Source organism: Ranitomeya imitator, chromosome 1 (assembly GCF_032444005.1).
Source record: "Ranitomeya imitator isolate aRanImi1 chromosome 1, aRanImi1.pri, whole genome shotgun sequence".
NCBI classification, from domain to species: Eukaryota; Metazoa; Chordata; class Amphibia; order Anura; family Dendrobatidae; genus Ranitomeya; species Ranitomeya imitator.
This window is the reverse complement of record NC_091282.1, coordinates 702,529,565-702,551,131: the sequence shown is the minus strand read 5'-3', so window position 1 is coordinate 702,551,131 and position 21,567 is coordinate 702,529,565. Positions and strand designations below refer to the sequence as shown.

Genomic DNA, 21,567 nt, shown 5'->3' with positions numbered 1-21,567 from the left:
ATAATGATTTTTACTTGTTGAACGGGGTCACCAGAGGAGCGGAGTTTCAAAGCTAGAAACAGTTTACAATTATTTTTGAAATTCAGGAACTTAGATCTATCCCCAGAAAACAAATCAGGAATTGGAATTCTAGGCTCTAACATCGGATTCTGAACCACAAAATCTTGAATGTTTTGTACCCTTGCAGTGAGATGATCCACACAAGAGGACAGACCTTGAATGTCCATATCTACACCTGTGTCCTGAACCACCCAGAGGTTAAGGGGAAAAGAAAGACAAAACACACTGCAGAGAAAAAAAAATGGTCTCAGAACTTCTCTTATCCCTCTATTGAGATGCATTAATACTTTGGGCCAGCTGTACTGTTATGACCTAGTGGTTAGGAGCACCCGGAACGACCTGATGGTTAAACTCACACAGGACAAGCTCTGGGAAGTGGGAGCTCTGCTGACCGCAACCCCTAATCCTATCACACAACTAGAAATAGCCGTGGAGCGTACCTAACTCTGCCTAGACGCCTCTTCACAGCCTAAGAGCTAACTAGCCCTAAAGATAGAAAATAAAGCCTACCTTGCCTCAGAGAAATTCCCCAAAGGAAAAGGCAGGCCCTCACATATATTAACTGTGAGTTAAGATGAAAGTCACAAACACAGAAATGAAACAGGTTTCAGCAACGGGAGGCCAGAATTACTAAACAGACTGAGGATAGGAAAGGTATCTTTGCGGTCAGCACAAAAAACTACAAAAAGACCACGCAGAGTGTGCAAAAAGACCTCCGCACCGACTCACAGTGCGGAGGTGCCACTCTGCATTCCAGAGCTTCCAGCTAGCAAAGCAAAATCATGATAGCAAGCTGGACAAGGAAACAATGAACAAATAATTAACTGGCAGGGACTTAGCTTCTGCTGGAGTAGACAGGTCACCAGAAAGATCCAAGAGCGAACTGAACCAGTACAAGAACATTGACAGCTGGCATGGAGTAACGATCTGAGTGGAGTTAAATAGAGCAGCCAGCCAAAGAATAAACTACGTCACCTGTGGATGGAACCTCAGAAGCAGCAGCTCCACTCACAGCCACCAGAGGGAGTCCATGGACAGAACTCGCCGAAGTACCATTCATGACCACAGGAGGGAGTTCGATAACAGAATTCACAACACTTCCCAAAGACAATACGAACGGACATTGGTACCCCAAAATAGGGGCAGGGTCTTGGAGTTACCAGGTCACATTAGTGTCAAACATGCGTTTCCCGTTCGGGTCAATTTAAAGCCTTGTAGAATTCATGAGGCCCATCGGGAGTAGTGTCAGAAGAGGCAATACAAAACTGGCTACGCCCCCTCGCAAAATCAGTTTTGGTAAAGTGGCCCCCAGTAGGCACAAGGGGTGGGTTGGGAGATGGTGCTCAGCCCTCAGCTTTGGGCAGACGGGGAGGGTGTATAGCAATGCCAGGTAGGCTACGGTTAAATCCTAGCTCTGCATGCTTTAATTAGCACACCTGGCTGGCTTTGCATATAAACAGGGTAAGTGTTCATTTAACCCCTTAATGACCGCCAATACGTCTTTTAACTGACCTGAGATATAAGAGAATAGCCTCCCCATACAGATGACAATCCAGCAGCTGTCGGCTGTCCACTATAGCTGACAACTTGCTGTACCAGCCACAATCAGTATTTGCACCATCTAAATCTGTTTAACCCCTTAGATGCTGCTGTCAATAGTGACTACATCATTATAAATGGTTAACAGAGTGTGGGGGCTTCTTCTTTGTCACAATTGGTGCCCTCAGATCATGATTTTGTTGTCCTGATGTTTGCCATGGCAATTCATGACCAAATAGTGGCCTTAGAGTCTGAGGGCTGTAGTAATCTGTTTAGAAGTTAGCAACATTTAGGTGGTAAAAATACACATTTTCATTTCTGTCATACCACTTTGCATTAATTCCTGTAAAGCACCTGAAGGGTTAATAAACTACCTGACAGCAGTTTTCAATATGTTTAGGGGTGCTGTTTTTAAAATGGTATCACGTTTGTGGGTTTCCCAATATATGGGACCCCTAAAGTCACTTCAAACATGGATAAGTCCCTAAAAAAATAAATGTTGTAAATTTCTTTGAAAAAATGAAAAATTGCTGCTACATTTTTAAACCTCCTAAAATGCTAACAAAATAAAATAACATTTTACAAATGGTACTGATGTAAAGCAGACATGTGGGAAATGTTATTTATTAATGGTTTGCTGTTGTATGACTATCTGGATTAAAGGGATAATCATTCAAATTTAGAAAATTGCTAATTTTTTAACATTTTTCTCAAATTTTTGATATTTTTTATAAATAAACACAAAAAATGTTGAACAAAATTTACCATTATCATAAAGTATAATGTGTCACGAAAAAACAATCTCAAAATCACTGGGATTTGTTGAAGCGTTGCAGAGTTATTACCACATAAAATGACACTGGTCAGATTTCAAAAATTTGGCTCGGTCACTAAGGGGTTAAGTCATGCTAGTCTAGGTATTCATTTAAGGGAGTGGGATTATAGCACAGAGCCAAGAGCTGTAAATTTATGGCACTTGGTCATTATCAGGTTAATTTGTTTGCAGATAATCACCGTTAGTTGAAATCATTGCAAACAATCAAAACCCCCAAATTGCTGTTTTTGTTCTCTGCCCCTCCCACAAAAAATGCATAAACAAATTATCAATAAGCCAAATGTACCCCAAAATAATATCATTAAAAACTATAGCTCGCCACACAAAATGCAAGCCCTTAAACAGCTCCAATGATGGAAAATTGATAAAGTTATGGGTCTCAGAAAATGGCAAAACATACCAATTTTTTCTTTGAAATTTTTTTTTTTATTTTATTTTAATTTTTTTACCATTTTTCCTCCCTTGGATTTTTTTTCCCGTCTTTCAGTATTTTTTTGTAAACTGAATGGCATCTCTCTTCCAAAATCCAATATCTTTAGCAAAAATATACAAATGGTATGTAAATAGTTGAACATAATTGTATATAGCTCAATATTGATGCTATCACATGTAGAGAGATGGACAAGAGAGACTGAGTAACTGTAAGCGAACACAGCCATCTGCTGGACCAAACTGAAAGTGAAAGTAAAAAAAGAAAGACTTGTGTTAGCAGGAAACAAGAAGGAAGTGCATTTTCCAAGGGGGAAGAGGTTTTTTTTTTAAAAAAAGACGACACCAGGTCAGATGACCCCTGTGTTGCAGTGACTAAAGATAAAAGGTCTGGCCAAGCTGCAAAGAATGAGTTGGTGCCAGAACTTGCAACAGGGCAAGTTGTATACCTGCGAGGTGGCCTTACAGCCACCATCGCCACAGAAGAGTCCAAGAGTAGTCAGATGCTGTAGAAGGCCTGAGTTGTTAGGAAGATCCGTGCCCAGATTCAGTAGGAGGCCATTACCAGAGCCAAACCAGGTCCGAGGGATACCGCAGCAGAGTTACTGGAAAGTGTTTGGAGGGCGAGACAGGCGGGATGTTATCAGCCAGTGAGCAAAATTCGGACGACTCCAGTAGAGGCCTGGAATCCAGACTACGTAGGTCAAGTACCGAAGACCAGAGCAACACCGGTCAAGACCTGGAACCCAGATGATGCCAGTCAAGATTCGAGGGCCAGCCCCCCACTTTACCAGATCAAGGAGATGCCCATCGGCGGTCAAGCACCAGAGATAAACGACCACAGACTCTAACCTAGGCTGGTGATCGGAGGACACGAGTGAGCAGGGCCGTTACTTTCAGCACAGACTCATGGTCCTGGGTGTGGGCAGAAGGGAGGTTGCAGATGAGACGGAGCCTGGCTGATGCTAAAGCGGCCCAGAAAATGTTATTAGACTTTGTCAGGGCCCAGAAACCTGTAAGGGTGTCCTAGAGACTGTTCCAGCTATATACATTTTCCTCTTCCCGGTTACACCAAGGATGGACTGTAGACTCCGAACTGATGTTGAGGACAGATCTCTTGTAATGTACTAACTAATATATCTCTGTGCATATAATTGCTACTATTGATACTGTGAATATTGTTCTTATGCGATTTATCTGTGATAATGATCTTTCCCGCATAACCCTGTTAAGTGAAGAAAGTAGAAGTAGATTGTTGATCCCGCCTGTTGTCTCCGCTGTTGCCTTCAGGTCACCTGCTTTAGACACACATATTTCCAGTGGATGAGTTTATAGATATCTCTTTCAGTAGGCTTGTGGTAAACAACTATGCTAGGATGCTCCTAAGAACAGAAGCAATGACACAGGACAATTACTGTAGGTCTGCTCGGTTACAGCCTAGGGGGAAGTTACAGACATACCCAAATTACCGGCTTCTCAGTTTCCCTTAAATGCCATAAAAGCTAAATTCTTGAAAGTCGGATCTGATCTGTCTGTCCATAAATATCACCACAAAGCCATGTTCAAAACCAGCAGCAGGATCCCCCACAATGCAGCGACGTGACTCAGACAGCCCTACCTAGACTCTGATAAGGCCTTATGTCAAGATGTTAATAATGGAAATTTCTGACTTGCACTAGTTATGCATAATTTATGTTGCAGAATTTTAGGGATTTTTACGGTATTTGGTTGGAATGTACTTGTGAACTCATGGCCCTGCTTGTACTTAATGACTGACCTGCCGGCTGCTGCTGGGGCTGCTGAGTTGATTGCTTGCACCATGTCTGTGGTGAGGGCATCCAGTAAACTTGTGATAAATTCCAGCTTCTTCCCATCAGGACAACCTAGGGGTACATAAAAAAAATAAAAGTTACTATCAACTTGAACTGACAAATCAGTGGCATTTTAGTGCAGATAAACTCTTTTACAGTTAACGGGAATCTGTCAGCAGCTTTTTGCTAAGCAATGTTGAGAACAGCATTATGTAGGAGCTGAGAGCAGCATTTTAGCGGTGTCACTTAATAAGATGTATGTTGTTTCAATATAATCAGTGTTGTATCAGCAGGAGATCACTACAGGTCTAGTAGTCTGGTGCCTCCTAGTCCTCCTGCTCTGTATAACCCCGCCCACACCACTGATTGGCTGCTTTCTGTGCACACTGTGCATTGGTATGGGCGGGGTTATGAACATCTCAGCATTCAAAGAACTGATAGATCTTCAGAAGATAAGACAATGATTTTATCAAAACTGCAGCAAAAAGCTCAGTAAGTGATACATCGCTGAAATCAGGTTCTCTGCCCATACTTCATACTGCTCTTAGATTAAATAGCAAAAACCTGGTGTCAGATTTCTTTTAAAGTTTTTTCTGTCTTTGAGGGATCTCCCTCTGTTGGGTTTTCCTAACAATTCCATTCGATACGGTCTTTGACTTGCTGAGGAAAAAAGGGTTGTTTCATTAAAGGGGTTGTCTGGGATAAACTTTAATTTGAACAAAGGTTTGCCTTTCTATAAAATAATACTGTGTCATTAATTACCCTCTCCATGTTCTGTGCTTCTTGTCTGCCACTGCCCCAGTTTTTGTTGGCAGGCTATAGTGTTTGCAGTGCACATGGAGGCTCCAGCCTATCATTGGGCTCAGTGTGTACAATGACATCATTGTTGACCTCCGCTATTGGCTGAAGCAGACACATGCACTCTGTTGACAGCCTGCAGCAGTGGCCTCTTCATTAAAGACTTGGACAGTTATGAAGAGGCTATGGTCGCTCCCAAACACACCTTAGGAAACAGAGACTCCTGCTCTTTATTTCTTTTTTAGCACAAAGAGAGAAGCAGCAACAGCAGCATAGACAAATTATACAGCAGTCTAGGACTGCCTGGATGTGACTCTGGTGTGACGGAATAGACTTGTTAAAAAGCTCAGCACTATCTTTTGGTGTCTTCCTCTGCCTGTTTCCTCTCCCTGATCATCTCTATCCTCCCTTTTCTTTAGAGTATAATTGGCTGTGCAATCTGACACCACATTGTGCTGGCAGTCCGGAAATTGATTTGAGCGGTTTCTTCAGAGTGGATGACAAGATCAGGAGGCAGGGGGAAAGGAAGAAGAGGCTGATTAGTGGGGAAAATAAGTTCATTTTTCTGGTAAGATATAATACAAAGTTTCTTCTAGTTGCTTATACTATTGATTTATAAAAACTTTATTTAACTACAGTTCCAGTTTAAGGTGATACCTTTAATATTGCTGCATTTTTGCAAAAGTGACAATAGGATCAGAGGTGTACCTTTTAGCTCCAGCGTCTCAATACAAAATCTATAACTGAACCCCTAACTACCTTTTCTTGGGGTATGTTCACTCACAGCTTTTTTATGCATTTTTTGTATGCAAAATGCAAACTATAGAACAGCAATGGAAAAGATGTGGGATTTGGTATGGTTTTTGATGAGTTTGTGAGGTTTATTTTTCCTCTGGCACTCCATTTTGATGTCAATGGGGAAAACATTAATAAAAATGCTGCTTTTTTTTCGGTTGCACTTTTTCTGTAGGTGTCCGCAACAAAATATAGTAAAAATTGGTAATTAAGGCCCTCCTATGGATGGTGCCCAAGCATCATCATATCCTGTAAATCTTGTTGAAAACTTTGCGCTCAGGTAAATGTTGTAAGCAGATCATTTTATTGTGTGCAGGCAATCCAAAAATAAAGAAGAAGTTTTGGTCCTACAATGACCTTCATCAGTCAGACAGATTGCATTGTGCACAGGGCTACCGGCAGAAACGAATGCTCAGGATCAGCAGCAGTGTGTGCTGCTGATCCTGAGTGTTCGTTTCCACTTGGAATCCTGTGCACACTGCAATCTGCTTGACCGATGAAGTTCAGGGTGCCTGCACACAATAAAAGGATCTGCTTACAACAATTACCTGAGTGCCAAGTTTTCTACAATATTTGCGCAGCAAAATACACTGACGAGCAAAAAGGGTAACAGCGTTTTGAACTTTTGACTTTCAGGTTCCATATATCACCATCCACTACTGCTTCAAATGTGAGACTCATTATTTTATAGACAATCATCTTGGCTATCTCATACATAAATCTGACTTGCAACTTTTTAGCACATGATTAGTTATGCAGATTCTTGTCATGTCACTGCATTGTTACTGTTTTGCTCTTAATAAAAATTAAGATTTAGATTTTAATTTTGCAAATCCACCTTTGGCTTTCAACACTGCCTGAATCCTTCTGTTCCTGCTCTCGATCAGATTCAAGCACGTCTCAACCGAAATCTGATCCCAGGTCTCTTCTACACGTTCTCAAAATTGGTACATACTGGTCGACTCACTTGGGTATGTATACAGTTTTTTCTTCAACTCTACCCACAAGTGTTCGCTTGGGTTGAGGTCTGGGGACTGTGGGGGCCAATCCAGCACCTGTACTTCATGGTCATTGAACCATTTCTTCGCCAATCTCAAAGTAGGCTTTGAATTGTTGTCCTGCTGGAACACTGTCGTCCTTTTATACCCATAGTACTTTAGTGTGCAAAGTAACTTGTCTTGTAGGATACCCACAAATGGCTCAGCATTGAGACCACATCAATCATAGTCAATTATCACAGGGGAACAATTTGAAAAAAAATTTCTGTTGAGTTAGGTTTTTGAGCTGATTTATACTAAAATTGGCATGCTGATTCCAAAAATGTAGTCAGTTTTTTTCTAGCACGTCAAGTTTTTCCTACACAACTTAGCTGCCAGAGAAGCACAATTGCACTGATATCTGTAATAAGACTTGTTATCTGATTACAATTCGACTCATATAGAGCTACGTGGCAACTTGTAAGAGTAGTCACAACTTTGTCATGCCTATTTCTTATATATTTTATTTTTTGTTCATATTTGTACTATTTAATAAAAAAAACACTTTTTAGGTACAGTAGTTTCCATAGTTTTGAGAAGACAAAAATCCTATAGTTCAAAAACTTGACGTGATAGAGAAAAACTGAGATCATTTCTGGATTCAGCATCCAAAAATTAATTAAGAACAGTTGTCTGACCTAACTCCTAAAAAATTGTGTTCCCCAGTGTTATCCAACACCTTTGGCTGTGAAACAACCCCATGTTATCAGGCTTCCTCCACTGAACTTGACAGTACCATCAATTTTTCAAATTAATTAGCCCCTTTTTCCCCGTTTCTTCCATTTGCATCCATCAGAATGTATACCCTGTATGCACACATGGATTTTTCCTCTCTGAACCCTGTTCACACAGGTTATATACAGATGATCAGGTTTTTAAATACATCAGATAGGGATTGCATACATTAGTTAGGACTGCTCTGATAAGGGTATACCGTGAAGATTGGTAGAGCAGTTTAGTATACATTTTTTGCAAAAAACGTATCACGGTGGCGCAGTGGTTAGCACAGCAGCCTTGCAGCGCTGGAGTCCTGGGTTCGAACCCCACCAAGGACAACATCTGCAAAGAGTTTGTATGTTCTCTCCGTGTTTGCGTGGGTTTCCTCCGGGCACTCCGGTTTCCTCCCACATTCCAAAGACATACTGATAGGGAATTTAGATTGTGAGCCCCATCGGGGACAGTGATGATAATGTGTGCAAACTGTAAAGCGCTGCGGAATATGTTAGCGCTATATAAAAATAAAGATTATTATTATTAACCAAATACCCTGTTTTTTACATCTTTTACTAGCACTTGCGGATTACTGCAACATTTTTTCAAACTGAGTGTTTTTGGTTTTACTATTCTCTTTTGTGTCTTCAGGTTTCTTGGTGGTGTGTGAACATGATCATACAGACTTGTTCAGTGTGCAAGTAGCCCATGTGTTCCTGTTTCCATCAGAATGTAGTCTAACGACTTTATCTCTTCACTCTAAATCACCCGTTTCCAATCTTCTACTGTCAACTTTTTGTACAAACTCGAGCTGACGCTCCTTATGATGATATCGAAGTCGAGGCTTCACCTTTTTTTGGGCCACCAGTCCAAATTTGTGTAACGTGTATGACACGGTGCTTGCATGAACATCTCTGATCTCACTATTATACTATTATGAAGCATATGAGCCACCTCCACTGCTGTTTGTTGCTCCAGAACTGATAGGTCTTGTGATGAGCTGACTTGTTGACTCTGAGTTGCCTGGACGTCCAACATTTGGCTTTTGAATGGATATACAGACTTCATTTTGTATTTTTCCAACTGTCATGGCACTCACATGATGCAGTTTGGCAATGTTCTTGGCAGAGAGACTGCTATCAATGAGATGGATGATGCAGTTTCTCTTTATTTGGCAAACCTTCATGGCTGCCCCTTAATTCGAACCAGTGACCTTTCACTTAGGAATCAATCTAATGACATACTGAACTATTAGGAAATGTGAGAACAGGTTGTAATTTGTAATATACAGGAAGAAAAATATTTTTCCACAACCTGGAGCAAAACGGTAACAATGCAGTGACATGAGAAGAATCTGCATAACTAATCATATGCAAAATAGTTGCAAGTCAAATATATGCATGAGATAGCCAAGATGATTGTCCATAAAATTATAGTAGTCTCATCTTCTAAGCTGTAGTGGGATCACCATATCACCAGATATGGAGCCTGAAAGTCAAAAGTTCCAAACATCGTTACTATTTTTGCTCATTAGTGTATGCAATAGCAATCTGCTCGGATTGTTGTGTTTTTGCTGCAGATTTTTTAAATTAGTGTTTTCAGGCCCATATCCTTAAAAGCCTGTAGAGAAAAACTGCACCAAAAAGCACACAGTGCACATGAGTTTTCATGAAATCTCTCTACTTTGCATGAACTGTTCAACATTCTTAAAAATGCAGCATTTACTCTTCATGATTACATGGCCTAAAGCAATTAACATGCTGCATTAAAAACAAAACAAAAAAAAAACAGTACAGGTAAAAAAAAGCAATAAAAAAGTGAATGAGTTTGAAAAAAATCTCAATAATTTAGATGTTTTCTATACACATGGAAAACAAAATCAAGAATGCAATGTGTGAACAAATTCTTATGTGGCAGAGGTACAGTCTCCTCCCTTCAGACCTGAGTGCAAGCTGCTACTCTGCTCCCCCTATAGTTTTCCCCCTTGAAAAAGTTCAGCCATCTTGGTTTCTTCCTTTTGAATTAAATATTTTCATCAATAATAGTTGATAAAACTTTATTACAAAACTTTGACTGCTCTGGTAAGTTCTGATTTACTATGATATATATTAAATTTTGTATTTTTCAAGAACAAAAATTAGGTTGAAGACATATTTACAATTGGCCAAAGAGATCTTTTTCATCCAAACTAAAGATCTTCCATAGTGGGGCAGGTAACTGGTGATCCAGTCTCCTAGAAAAAAAGGGCTGGATCCCAGCTGCTGGCACAATCGGTAACAAGCAGACAGCAGGCAGATGTGTTGCCTACATTGGATGTCAGTAAGGTTCCTGGCGGCATCTATTGCCACTTTCCATGGTTGCGTTGTCCATGTGAATTGTTCTATATTTTGATTTCAGATCTATTGATTTTTGAGGCATTTAAACCTCTCATTTGGCTTTCATTAGGTCTCTGTAGCTGTACCGAGTGGACAAACTAATTGTACAATGATTTATTTGCCCCACCATTCTCCTTGCAATGTCAACAGTCTCGTAATCCATGTAAGAAGGTCAGATTCTCCAACAATGAGTAGAGATTGAGAACAGAGCAAAAGGAAACACAGATGCTTTTCATTTCGGCTGTCTGTGTAACTTATGGATCCGGGATTGCTTTTGCTAGAAGAATTTCTTAGGTTGTGCTACTCTACATTGGGGGAACAACTTTTTTAACCCCCTAATTCCTGGAGATGTACAGAGATTGAAAGTCAAGTATTGTTGAAGCTCATCATATTGTGTCCTTTATCAAAAAAAGTTGGGGTTCTGAACTTACTAACATTATTGAGCCTCCGTAAATACAATTTGTGACATGCATAAGTGACAATTCACTTTTTGCAAAAAATGTTTTTGCCTTGTTTAAAGTTAGGTGTCTGAATTTTTTCTTTTTTACATGCGTTAGGATACTGATTAAAAAAAAAAGATGCAGAAGTCGATCAATAAAAATATGTAGGATCACTATAATATAACCTTGATCAGGTAGCTAGCTGTTTGAGCAAAGACTTGAAACAGGCTTCCAATCTTGGCAAGCAAAGACATTTCATCATGAATGCGATCAGTTGCTGATTGAGGTTTTATTGGATCCCCAACAATAATGAAAACAGGACCTCACCGAAAAGCCCATAATGTTGCATCGCTATGACACCCATCAATCACCTGTAATCTGACTAGGAAGCAAAGTTGGTCATACTTGACAAAGAGCTCTCCCAAATCTTCTATACATAAGGAGGGAGCCGCTACCAGATACCTGGCTGATCCTTCTCTCCACTTGACATTATTTGTTGGGGGAAAGTTGGGAGGCCCCTATACCGACGATTTATCGGTACTGACGAAATTGACGGTCTTGGACTTCTTTCATCCTATGTGTATCTGGGCTTTAGATTATAATTTTCGCCCTGCGCTACCAACATTTCCGTCTTCTTATTCTTCTGGTTATGAAACTAAACAAAACTGAACATACAAAATGGACTGCGCTTTTTAAATTTTATAGCAGTGAGATAAGGTTGCCGTGACAGAGAGGAGCAGGAAGATCGCGCCGTCTGAGTTTTCCTACTCTTGCACTGACTTGAAGCACTTCACTTTCATATTAAATGGTGCAGGTTTTTTCTAGCAGTGCAGGAGTTAATCTACTCAGTTGAGAGCTCCTGGAAGCTTACCTGCCTTAGGCTTTCAGCTGTTCAGTGTTGACCACTCCCCTCTCCTATATAAACTGGACTCTGCCAACTAAGCATTGCCAGAGTTAGCGTCATTGCTGCTTGGTTCAGGAGTTGGTGGAGTACTGTTTGAGAAGGCATTTGGTGGATTTATCCAATACTGTTGCTAGGTTTTGGTTGTGTGCAAATCCTCTCCTTCTCCTACTCTGTTTTTTCCATTCTTCACTCCCCAGTGTTTTCATCTGTTTGTGGGTGCATTTTTGCATGATTGATATTTTCCTTTATCCCTGTTCGTATTACCTTGTTAGCCTAGTTGGTGTATAGCCATACACTATTACTCCCCTCTTCCTTGTGTGGGGAAAGTGAACTGACTGACTGTGGATTCGGAGCTCCGCAAAGCACGTGACCCAGTCGTCTTCATCATTAGAAGTAACCAGGGAACAGGGATAGCTAGAGAACCCCTAGTGTTAGCGACAGGGAAGGAGCCACTGACTCTGGGATACTCGACAACAATCGTGACAAATAATGTCTCATTTTCTTGCGCCTTTTATCCCCTTTAAACACAAGATCATATTAATTCAGCCTTTCAACAGCATGTTGTCATTAAATGTTGGTAATAGTGGAATGAAAATGTCAACTTATAAATCCACCATTTGTATCCTTGAACTTTTGCTATGTGTCACAGCTGGGACGATTTATTTAGTTATGGACCCTGTGTAATGCTATTGTGTATTGAGTTATGGATGTACGTCTGATAATGTTATAGAACATCCCCTGGAAACTGGTGTGCAAGACAAGTACAGTCATGGCCAAAAGTATTGACACCCCTGAAATTCTGTCAGACAATACTCATTTTCTTCCTGAAACTGATTGCAAACACAAATTATTTGGTATTATTATCTTCATTTAATTTGTCTTAAATGAAAAAAACACAAAAAGAATTGTCCTAAAGCCAAATTGGATATAATTCCACACGAAACATAAAAAAGGGGTGGACAAAAGTATTGGCACTGTTCGAAAAATCATGTGATGCTTCTCTAATTTGTGTAATTAACAGCACCTGTAACTTACCTGTGGCACCTAACAGGTGTTGGCAATAACTAAATCACACTTGCAGCCAGTTGACATGGATTAAAGTTGACTCAACCGCTGTCCTGTGTCCTTGTGTGTACCACATTGAGCATGGAGAAAAGAAAGAAGACCAAAGAACTGTCTGAGGACTTGAGAAACCAAATTGTGAGGAAGCATGAGCAATCTCAAGGCTAAAAGTCCATCTCCAAAGACCTGAATGTTCCTGTGTCTACCGTGCGCAGTGTCATCAAGAAGTTTAAAGCCCAAGGCACTGTGGCTACCCTCCCTAGATGTGGACGGAAAAGAAAAATTGACAAGAGATTTCAACGCAAGATTGTGCGGATGTTGGATAAAGAACCTTGACTAACATCCAAACAAGTTCAAGCTGCCCTGCAGTCCGAGGGTACAACAGTGTCAACCCATACTATCCGTCGGCGTCTGAATGAAAAGGGACTGTATGGTAGGAGACTCAGGAAGACCCTACTTCTTACCCCGAGACATAAAAAAGCCAGGCTGGAGTTTGCCAAAACTTACCTGAAAAAGCCTAAAACGTTTTGGAAGAATGTTCTCTGGTCAGATGAGACAAAAGTAGAGCTTTTTGGGCAAAGGCATCAACATAGAGTTTACAGGAGAAAAAAAAGAGGCATTCAAAGAAAAGAACACGGTCCCTACAGTCAAACATGGTGGAGGTTCCCTGATGTTTTGGGGTTGGTTTGCTGCCTCTGGCACTGGACTGCTTGACCGTGTGCATGGCATTATGAAGTCTGAAGACTACCAACAAATTTTGCAGCATAATGTAGGGCCGAGTGTGAGAAAGCTAGGTCTCCCTCAGAGGTCGTGGGTCTTCCAGCAGGACAATGACCCAAAACACACTTCAAAAAGCACTAGAAAATGGTTTGAGAGAAAGCATTGGAGACTTCTAAGGTGGCCAGCAATGAGTCCACACCTGAATCCAATAGAACACCTGTGGAGAGATCTAAAAATGGCAGTTTGGAGAAGGCACCCTTCAAATATCAGGGACCTGGAGCAGTTTGCCAAAGAAGAATGGTCTAAAATTCCAGCAGAGCATTGTAAGAAACTCATTGATGGTTACCGGACGCTAAAGGTTGTGCAACCAAGTATTAGGCTGAGGGTACCAATACTTTTGTCTGGCCCATTTTTGGAGTTTTGTGTGAAATTATCAATGTTTTGGTTTTTGCTTCATTCTCTTTTGTGTTTTTTCATTTAAGACAAATTAAATGAAGATAATAATACCAAATAATTTGTGTTTGCAATAATTTTGAGGAAGAAAATGAGTATTACCTGACAGAATTGCAGGGGTGTCAATACTTTTGGCCATGACTGTATGTATTTTACAGTGCACGCATATTGTGTTATTGTACCCATGTACTGAAATGTAAGGCTAGAGGTTTTTGAGGCGTTCAACCAGAAAACACTTCAGGAAACATTCTGTTTTTTTTAGATGCTTAAAGGGAACCTGTCACCCCGTTTTTTGAGATTGAGCTATAAATACTGTTAAATAGGGCCTGCGCTGTGTGTTCCTATAGTGTATGTAGTGTACCCCGATTCCCCACCTATGCTGAGATATAACTTACCAAAGTCGCCGTTTTCGCCTGTCAATCAGGCTGGTCAGGTCGGGAGGGCGTGGTGACATCGCTGGTTCTTCCTCAGCTTTACGTTGGTGGCGTAGTGGCGTAATGGTGAACAAGCAGCGTGCGATCTGCGCTGTAATCCCTTGCATCAGTGGGGGCGGCCATCTTCCTGGGGCCACGCGTGCGCAGATCGAGTGCTCTGCTGCACGGGGCTTCAGGAAAATGGCCGCGGCATGCCGCGCGTGCGCATTAGAGATCGCGGCGGCCATTTTCCCAAAGCCGAGATGCAAACTCGGCTTTGGGAAAATGGCCGCCGCGATCTCTAATGCGCACGCGCGGCATCCCGCGGCCATTTTCCTGAAGCCCCGTGCAGCAGAGCACTCGATCTGCGCACGCGCGGCCCCAGGAAGATGGCGGCCCCCACCGATGCAAGGGATTACAGCGCAGATCGCGCGCTGCTTGTTCACCATTACGCCACTACGCCACCAACGTAAAGCTGAGGAAGAACCAGCGATGTCACCACGCCCTCCCGACCTGACCAGCCTGATTGACAGGCGAAAACGGCGACTTTGGTAAGTTATATCTCAGCATAGGTGGGGAATCGGGGTACACTACATACACTATAGGAACACACAGCGCAGGCCCTATTTAACAGTATTTATAGCTCAATCTCAAAAAACGGGGTGACAGGTTCCCTTTAAAAGAGGTGTTTTCCACCACAGTTTTTTCAAAACCACTTTAGGTAAAAAAAAGCCCTCATAAAACTCATTCATTACCCAACTGGATTTCTCTTTGCAAACGAATAGGAAGAGTTTTTAAAAGTATTTTTGGGGGGATTGATTGAGCGTATTCGGTTCAGCAAAGCTCTGTAGATATCGGTCAGACACCCCTGATTACAACGACAGCAAAGTGAAGTGCAATGGCCATGTGAAAAGTATGGAATATACTGAAGGTTGCATTAGTGTCCAGCGTGTGTACAAAGCAGTGGCCAGGAGGATAGAGCATTGAGAGCTGAGAGGAGGAAAAAAAATGCCAAGTGCTATTATTCTTGCTATTGATAGACAACTGTGTTGGACACTTGAGAACAGCTGGTAAGTGCAATGGAGCGAGGTTTTGGATGATAGTGGTGGATTGCCAGGTCAATACAGTAAGCCCTATGAGAGAATTTGCCAGTGGGTTCTGCGTACTAACTACAGTTGAACATCTCAATGTGTGGATGAGTTTACATGTTGTGTACTCAGTGTCTTTTTATTGCGTTTCTTTTCCAACATTGTGGGGAAAAACACTGTGGTTTTGCTTCCATTTTAGAAAACCACAGTCACATCGTGCAAACTCACCCTTGGGTCAAATTCATACAGACCGCAATGTAAGGATTGGATTGCGGGTTTCAAACCTAAACTCAACAGCCTCATAGGCGTATGTGAAGCTGTTAAGATGTTATTTGACCATGCTCGTGTGCTAACAGAGTGTCTCCGTTGTGCTCGTAAAATATGTTCAAGTCCCCACCATCTGCATATTTCGCCACTGTTTGACAGCCACAACACATGCAGGGATTGCTAACAAAAAGTCAATCCCTGCATGTGTTGCGGTTGTTGAACAGCCCCGAGACAAGCAACTGCAGGGACTTGAACATATTTTTTGAGCACACCGAAGACACTGGGGTAGCACACGAGCATGCTCAGATAACGCCTTTCCGGGCACACTCGCTCATCACAAATCCAGTTGTCTACATCTGGGTGTTTGTCCCATCCCATCCACAGAAAATCGACTCAGAATCAATAATCCTTAGTAAGGACTGACCGCCTTACAATCTGTTATTTATACCACTTTTACATTAGTGGTTCCCCCTAGTTTTACCCCTTTCTAGTATGTAAGGTTCATGCAGATTATTAGCTCCCAACCCTGATCTAAAAAGTCTGCTTTAAGCAATACAAATCACCCAGGTGAACAGTGGATTATCCTTTAGTGGAGCCTTAAAATGTATAATTGAGTATGGACACGCTCTTATTCCAAATGAGCTTTTCCTGTAACGTTTTTCTCCAGTGCGGAGTTTACAAAATGACTCGTGGACTCCAGGTGTTTGAGGTTAAAAACTGCCAGACTTGCCAAGACAAACTGAAAAAGAAAATGTATAAGATTGAAAAAGGCTGTGAAATCAATTATATATGTTACTGGCAGTAACTATGCAGATAATGTAACAGCTCAATTTATCCTATTAATATAAATGTTGCAGGTTCTATTTATTTTATTCTCACTACTAAATGGGGAAAAGGCCAAATCTCTGTCTAATTTCTCTTGGCCTGTGTGCAGCTGAGAGTAATGCTATAAATTACAGCTGTGTCCCCACCTATTTTATTTTAGCCTCCTGCATGGTTCTTACACAAACTCAACTTAATGGTGCTAACTTCACTAAAGTTTTATAAAAACAACCAACTGTTAAAACCAAAGCAATATCTAAAAAAAAGAAAGTGAAGAGTTGAATTTCAGCGTCTAAATACTCATAAACCTGGGCACCATGTAATACGGATTTCAAATATGGTCCACACTAGGCTGCTACGCATCCATATGATAAGGCCTCATTCAGACGTCCGATTTTTGCATACTAGTGCTCTCAAAAAGATTCCAGGCTTCTTTTTGAGACTTGTAAGGTAAAGAGCATCTTCCAAGTAGAAAATGCCAGAAGTTTCTATCCCAATACGCAGGTGTAATAGTAATAATAATATTAGCAAATACCTCCAATTAGAAATGTAGTATAGTTCTTCTCATTTGTTATGTCGCTAACCTCATATGCTGAGACGGCATCTTTCCCTTCACACTTAGCTCCTCTCTTGTAGGTGATCTTATATCAAAACTTCGCCATCCGAGCCACCCAGCGCTGCTCCATACAAGCTGGCTCTATCTGGATCTCAACTCCTTCCAGAGGGGTACAAGCTAGGACGGGCAGTTTAAGCATGGTCTGCCCTGGCGGTAGACTCAAGTTGGCTATGGCTGGGACAATCACTTTCCCCAACATCTTCCTGTCACTACAGGCTTCTTGTGCTTGGGCCATATGGATTAGCTGCTGGAACACTCTTCTTTGGGGAGTGTGAGGGCTCCACTATTTTAGGAACACATCTGGAGACTCATTGATGAGAAGACTTCTGAATTCCTTCAATATGTTCATCCCTAGAGTGACAGCATGTCCGATACCTGCATCTCCGGCAGTCAGCACCACTCCCTTCTGGCTCAGGTCTTTACCACAGATGGTGATTTGCATCCAGACCACCCCTGCGACCGGGATGGGTAGGTGATTAGCAGCCGTCAACTTTATCACCAGGCCCCATTGCTTCATTAAAATGTAGTCGGAAGTACGTTTCAGGCATCGCGGTCACCTGTGAGCCGGTGTCAACCAAACATCAGACGGCCCGACCATCCATTTCCACCCAGACGAGAGGGCACATGGAAACTAGACTTGTGGGACTTCTGATTCTCCTTCTTGACTGTTCAGGCTCCGGGCGACATCCCCCAGCCTCAGAGCCTCCTAGTTTAATGGACGGTGCTGCAGGGGTCGGCTTCATTGTATATAACCCTGAGCCAAATGTCCAATCTCACCACAGTTATAGCATGAAGGGAGTTCTTCTCTGCAGGACGTTCTCACTTCGCGGCGAGGTTCAGGACCAGTCCTACCCCTGGGCGAGTTGGATGCGGCTGGTTTCTTCTTGGAATCAGCCAATTCTTCTCGTATTCCCTGGATTTCTTTCTGCAACTCTTCCACCCATCTCAGTTCAGTGGCCATTGTCACAGATACCTCCCCGCTGGGAATGTCACCCCCTGCTCCTGTTTGCGTGTGCGCACTTCGCTCCCTACTTCAGAAAAGGTCATGCGTGGATTTACCCACAAGCGCTCGTGTAAGGCCTGTTTCAGCAGTAAGTCTCACAAGCCTGTCATCAACTGATCTCGCAGTACCATGTTAGTAGACCCTATGCTCATGCCATCTTTTCTAGTAATGGCAGTGTGGATCTCCTGTAGCTGGGTCACTGTCTCCCCCTCTTTTTGCACCCGGCAAAATAAACGCATGCGTAACTCCCCTACGTCTGTGGGGTCTCCGTGTGTTTCTTCCAGTATCTGCAATGCCTTATTAAAAGTGTCCCGTTCTCGAGGGGGGTATAGCACAACCTCCGCCTCTAATACAGGAGTCATGGGGTACATCCTCATCATTCGTTCAGTCCAGCTCCATAGCATGGTGTTGTTCCCAGTAAATTTTGGGAGGTTACTTAACATTGCCCCCAGGGATATGCTGGACCTTGGGTTCCCCCTACTGCTTGGTCTCCCACCTCCATGCTGTTGGACTGCATCCTGCCGACTACGCCAAGTGTGAGCAGGTTGCGGGATCTAGTAAAGGACAGGAGGCAGAGCAAGGGTTAAGGTTAATTTTACTGGAACATGGGTATACTCCACACAGGGAGGGGGAAGTAAAGGCGGGAGTATGACAGGTGATATGAGCACAATAGGTGTGCTGGGGGAGGTAATGAGGGCAAAAAGTATAATGACTGTTCATTAAGGATAAACTTAGTCTGACAGCTTCCTGACTGCAGTGTCTTAGGTTTCAACGGTGGTGCCAACATGGTCAGCACGTGGTGTATCCGGTTTCATCCTGTAGGCGTTGATGATCCAGTTCCTGGCGTTGACGATGAGTACTCGATGTCTTGCATGGGGTCCTGGGTCCAGGATGTGGGTTGCAGAATGAAGAGCTCGGCAGAAGTATGCGGGTGAGAAAGGGAACAGTTCTCTGTGAGTCACCCGGTGTTTCTTAGGCAGCACGTGTGTTATTTTCTGGGTACCTTGAGCAGTGGGAGCCAACAGGCAAAATACAGTTCTCCGGTCACAGTCTCTGTAAGTGACAGCAGGACTAATATAGCGCGGACCTGCGCTGTCACAATGCTTAAAGGACGGAGCACCAAACTTCCCTTGCTGCACGCTGCGTACTCCCACCAAGTCTCTCTGCCTTTTCATGCGCTCTGCCCTTATTATCCTAGCTACACCCCCTGCTGTTGAGTGCAAAGGTCGGTCCAGGTCTCTAAGCTTTCCCCCAGACAACAAAGGTGACAGTCCCGACAGTTCTGGACCTGGTGCAAGAAAGGTACCCCCTGTCCGGTCCCTCTTCTTACACTTGGACGCTTCCCCCTGTTTAGTGCGGGCTCATGCAATGAGCCCACACCTTTTTCCGGCACATGACAGCTGATTTGATCAGCTGACATGTGCCCCTAACAGCCTCGTGTGGAATCGCGATCTACCCGCGGCTGTTAACATGTTAAATGCCTTCCATCGGCGCCCGCGTCACATTTTTTTGTTAGATTAGGACCGGCAATATGTAAGGACCCTTGATGTGGGTTGCTGACTTAAGTATTGTGGCCATAATATCAACCAATACCTTGCATACATTGTTATGTTTTTGTGCACTTTATATTTTTTCAGGGTGCAGCTGAGCCCTAGATGGCTCTGTAAACTGTGGCCTCTGTTCACACAGGATGCATTACAGTCAGCAATGGATAGCCCGCTATATGGCGTCATTAATACGCTTTGAGCCATATGCTCTGCATTTCTGTGTGTACATGCCACATACAGATTATTTGTTTGCACAGGTGTACCAAGCGGCCAATTCCTGATTGTAGGCTGGCTGCCGTATCGGTATTATTGCACCTGTGCATTTGCCATCTTTATTTGGGTTTGCTGCATCTTGGTTAGTGCAATTGTTTGGAGGCCCTGGACAGGTAAGCATCTTTGCATGTGTACTGGTGTTTTTTTGTCTAGAATAGTGGAGGTTTTTTACTCTTATGGTGTTTTTTTTTTCATGACAACCCGGGGTCAGCAGGAGACTCCTGTGGTTATCATAACCGGATAGCTATGAACGCCGCCCAGCGGTTGGCGCTCATAGCAAGTGAGGATTTCTGCAGCCCTGCTCTATGTATCACAAGTGATCAGATGATTGCAGCTTCTAGTCTACCATGGAGACTATTGAAGCAAGTAAAAAAAAAAAGTTTTTAAAAATATACAAAAAATTAAAAAAAATATAATAGTTCAAATCCCCCCCTTTCGCCCCATTCAAAATAAAACAATAAAAAAATAAAATATACACATATTTGGTATTGCCGAGTTCAGAATCACCCGATCTATCAATATATAAAAAGAATTAATCCAATTGGTAAACGGCGTAGCGAGAAAGAAAAATCGAAATGCAAGAATTACGTTTTTTTTGGTCGCTGCAACATTGCAATAAAATGCAGTAACGGGTGATCAAAGAATGTATACACTAAAAAGGTATCAATAAAAATGTCATATTGGCACACAAAAAAAAAACCTCACCCGGCCACAGATCCCAAAAAATGGAGACGCTACGAGTCTCGGAAAATGGCAGCTTTTTTTTTCTGCAAACTTTGGAATTTTTTTTACACTAAATAAAAAAGAACCTAGACATGTTTGGTGTCTGTGAACACGTAATGGCCTGCAGAATAATAACGGCCGGTCAATTTTAGCATTTAGCTAACATGGTAAAAAAAAAAAATCCATAAAACAATTATGGAATTGCACTTTTTTTTGCAATTTCACAGCATTTGGATTTTTTTCCCGTTTTCCAGTACATATACAGTACAGACCAAAAGTTTGGACATACCTTCTCATTTAAAGATTTTTCTGTATTTTCATGACTATGAAAATTGTACATTCACACTGAAGGCATCAAAACTATGAATTAACACATGTTGAATTATATACTTAACAAAAAGTGTGAAACAACTGAAATTATGTCTTATATTCTAGGTTATTCAAAGTAGCCACCTTTTGCTTTGATGACTGCTTTGCACACTCTTGGCATTCTCTTGATGAGCTTCAAGAGGTAGTCACCGGGAATGGTCTTCCAACAATCTTGAAGGAGTTCCCAGAGATGCTTAGCACTTGTTGGCCCTTTTGCTTTCACTCTGCGATCCAGCTCACCCCAAACCATCTCAATTGGGTTAAGTTCTGGTAACTGTGGAGGCCGGTCATCTGGCGTAGCACCCCATCACTCTCCTTCTTGGTCAAATAGCCCTTACACAGCCTGGAGGTGTGTTTGGGGTCATTGTCCTGTTGAAAAATAAAATGATGGTCCAACCAAACGCAAACCGGATGGAATAGCATGCCGCTGCAAGATGCTGTGGTACCCATGCTGGTTCAGTATGCCTTCAATTTTGA

At 42.3% G+C, this 21,567-nt stretch overlaps 1 protein-coding gene across 2 annotated transcripts in view; it reads right to left on the bottom strand.

Annotated features, from left to right (window-relative positions):
• SMOC1 (SPARC related modular calcium binding 1) overlaps positions 1 to 21,567 on the bottom strand; it is a 424,008-nt gene that overhangs the window by 68,217 nt on the left and 334,224 nt on the right. For both annotated transcript variants that reach the window (XM_069731655.1, XM_069731664.1), the window contains exon 10: positions 4,641 to 4,746. In XM_069731655.1, the coding sequence (XP_069587756.1) occupies positions 4,641 to 4,746 (106 nt within the window). The remainder of the gene's footprint in view (positions 1 to 4,640; positions 4,747 to 21,567) is intronic.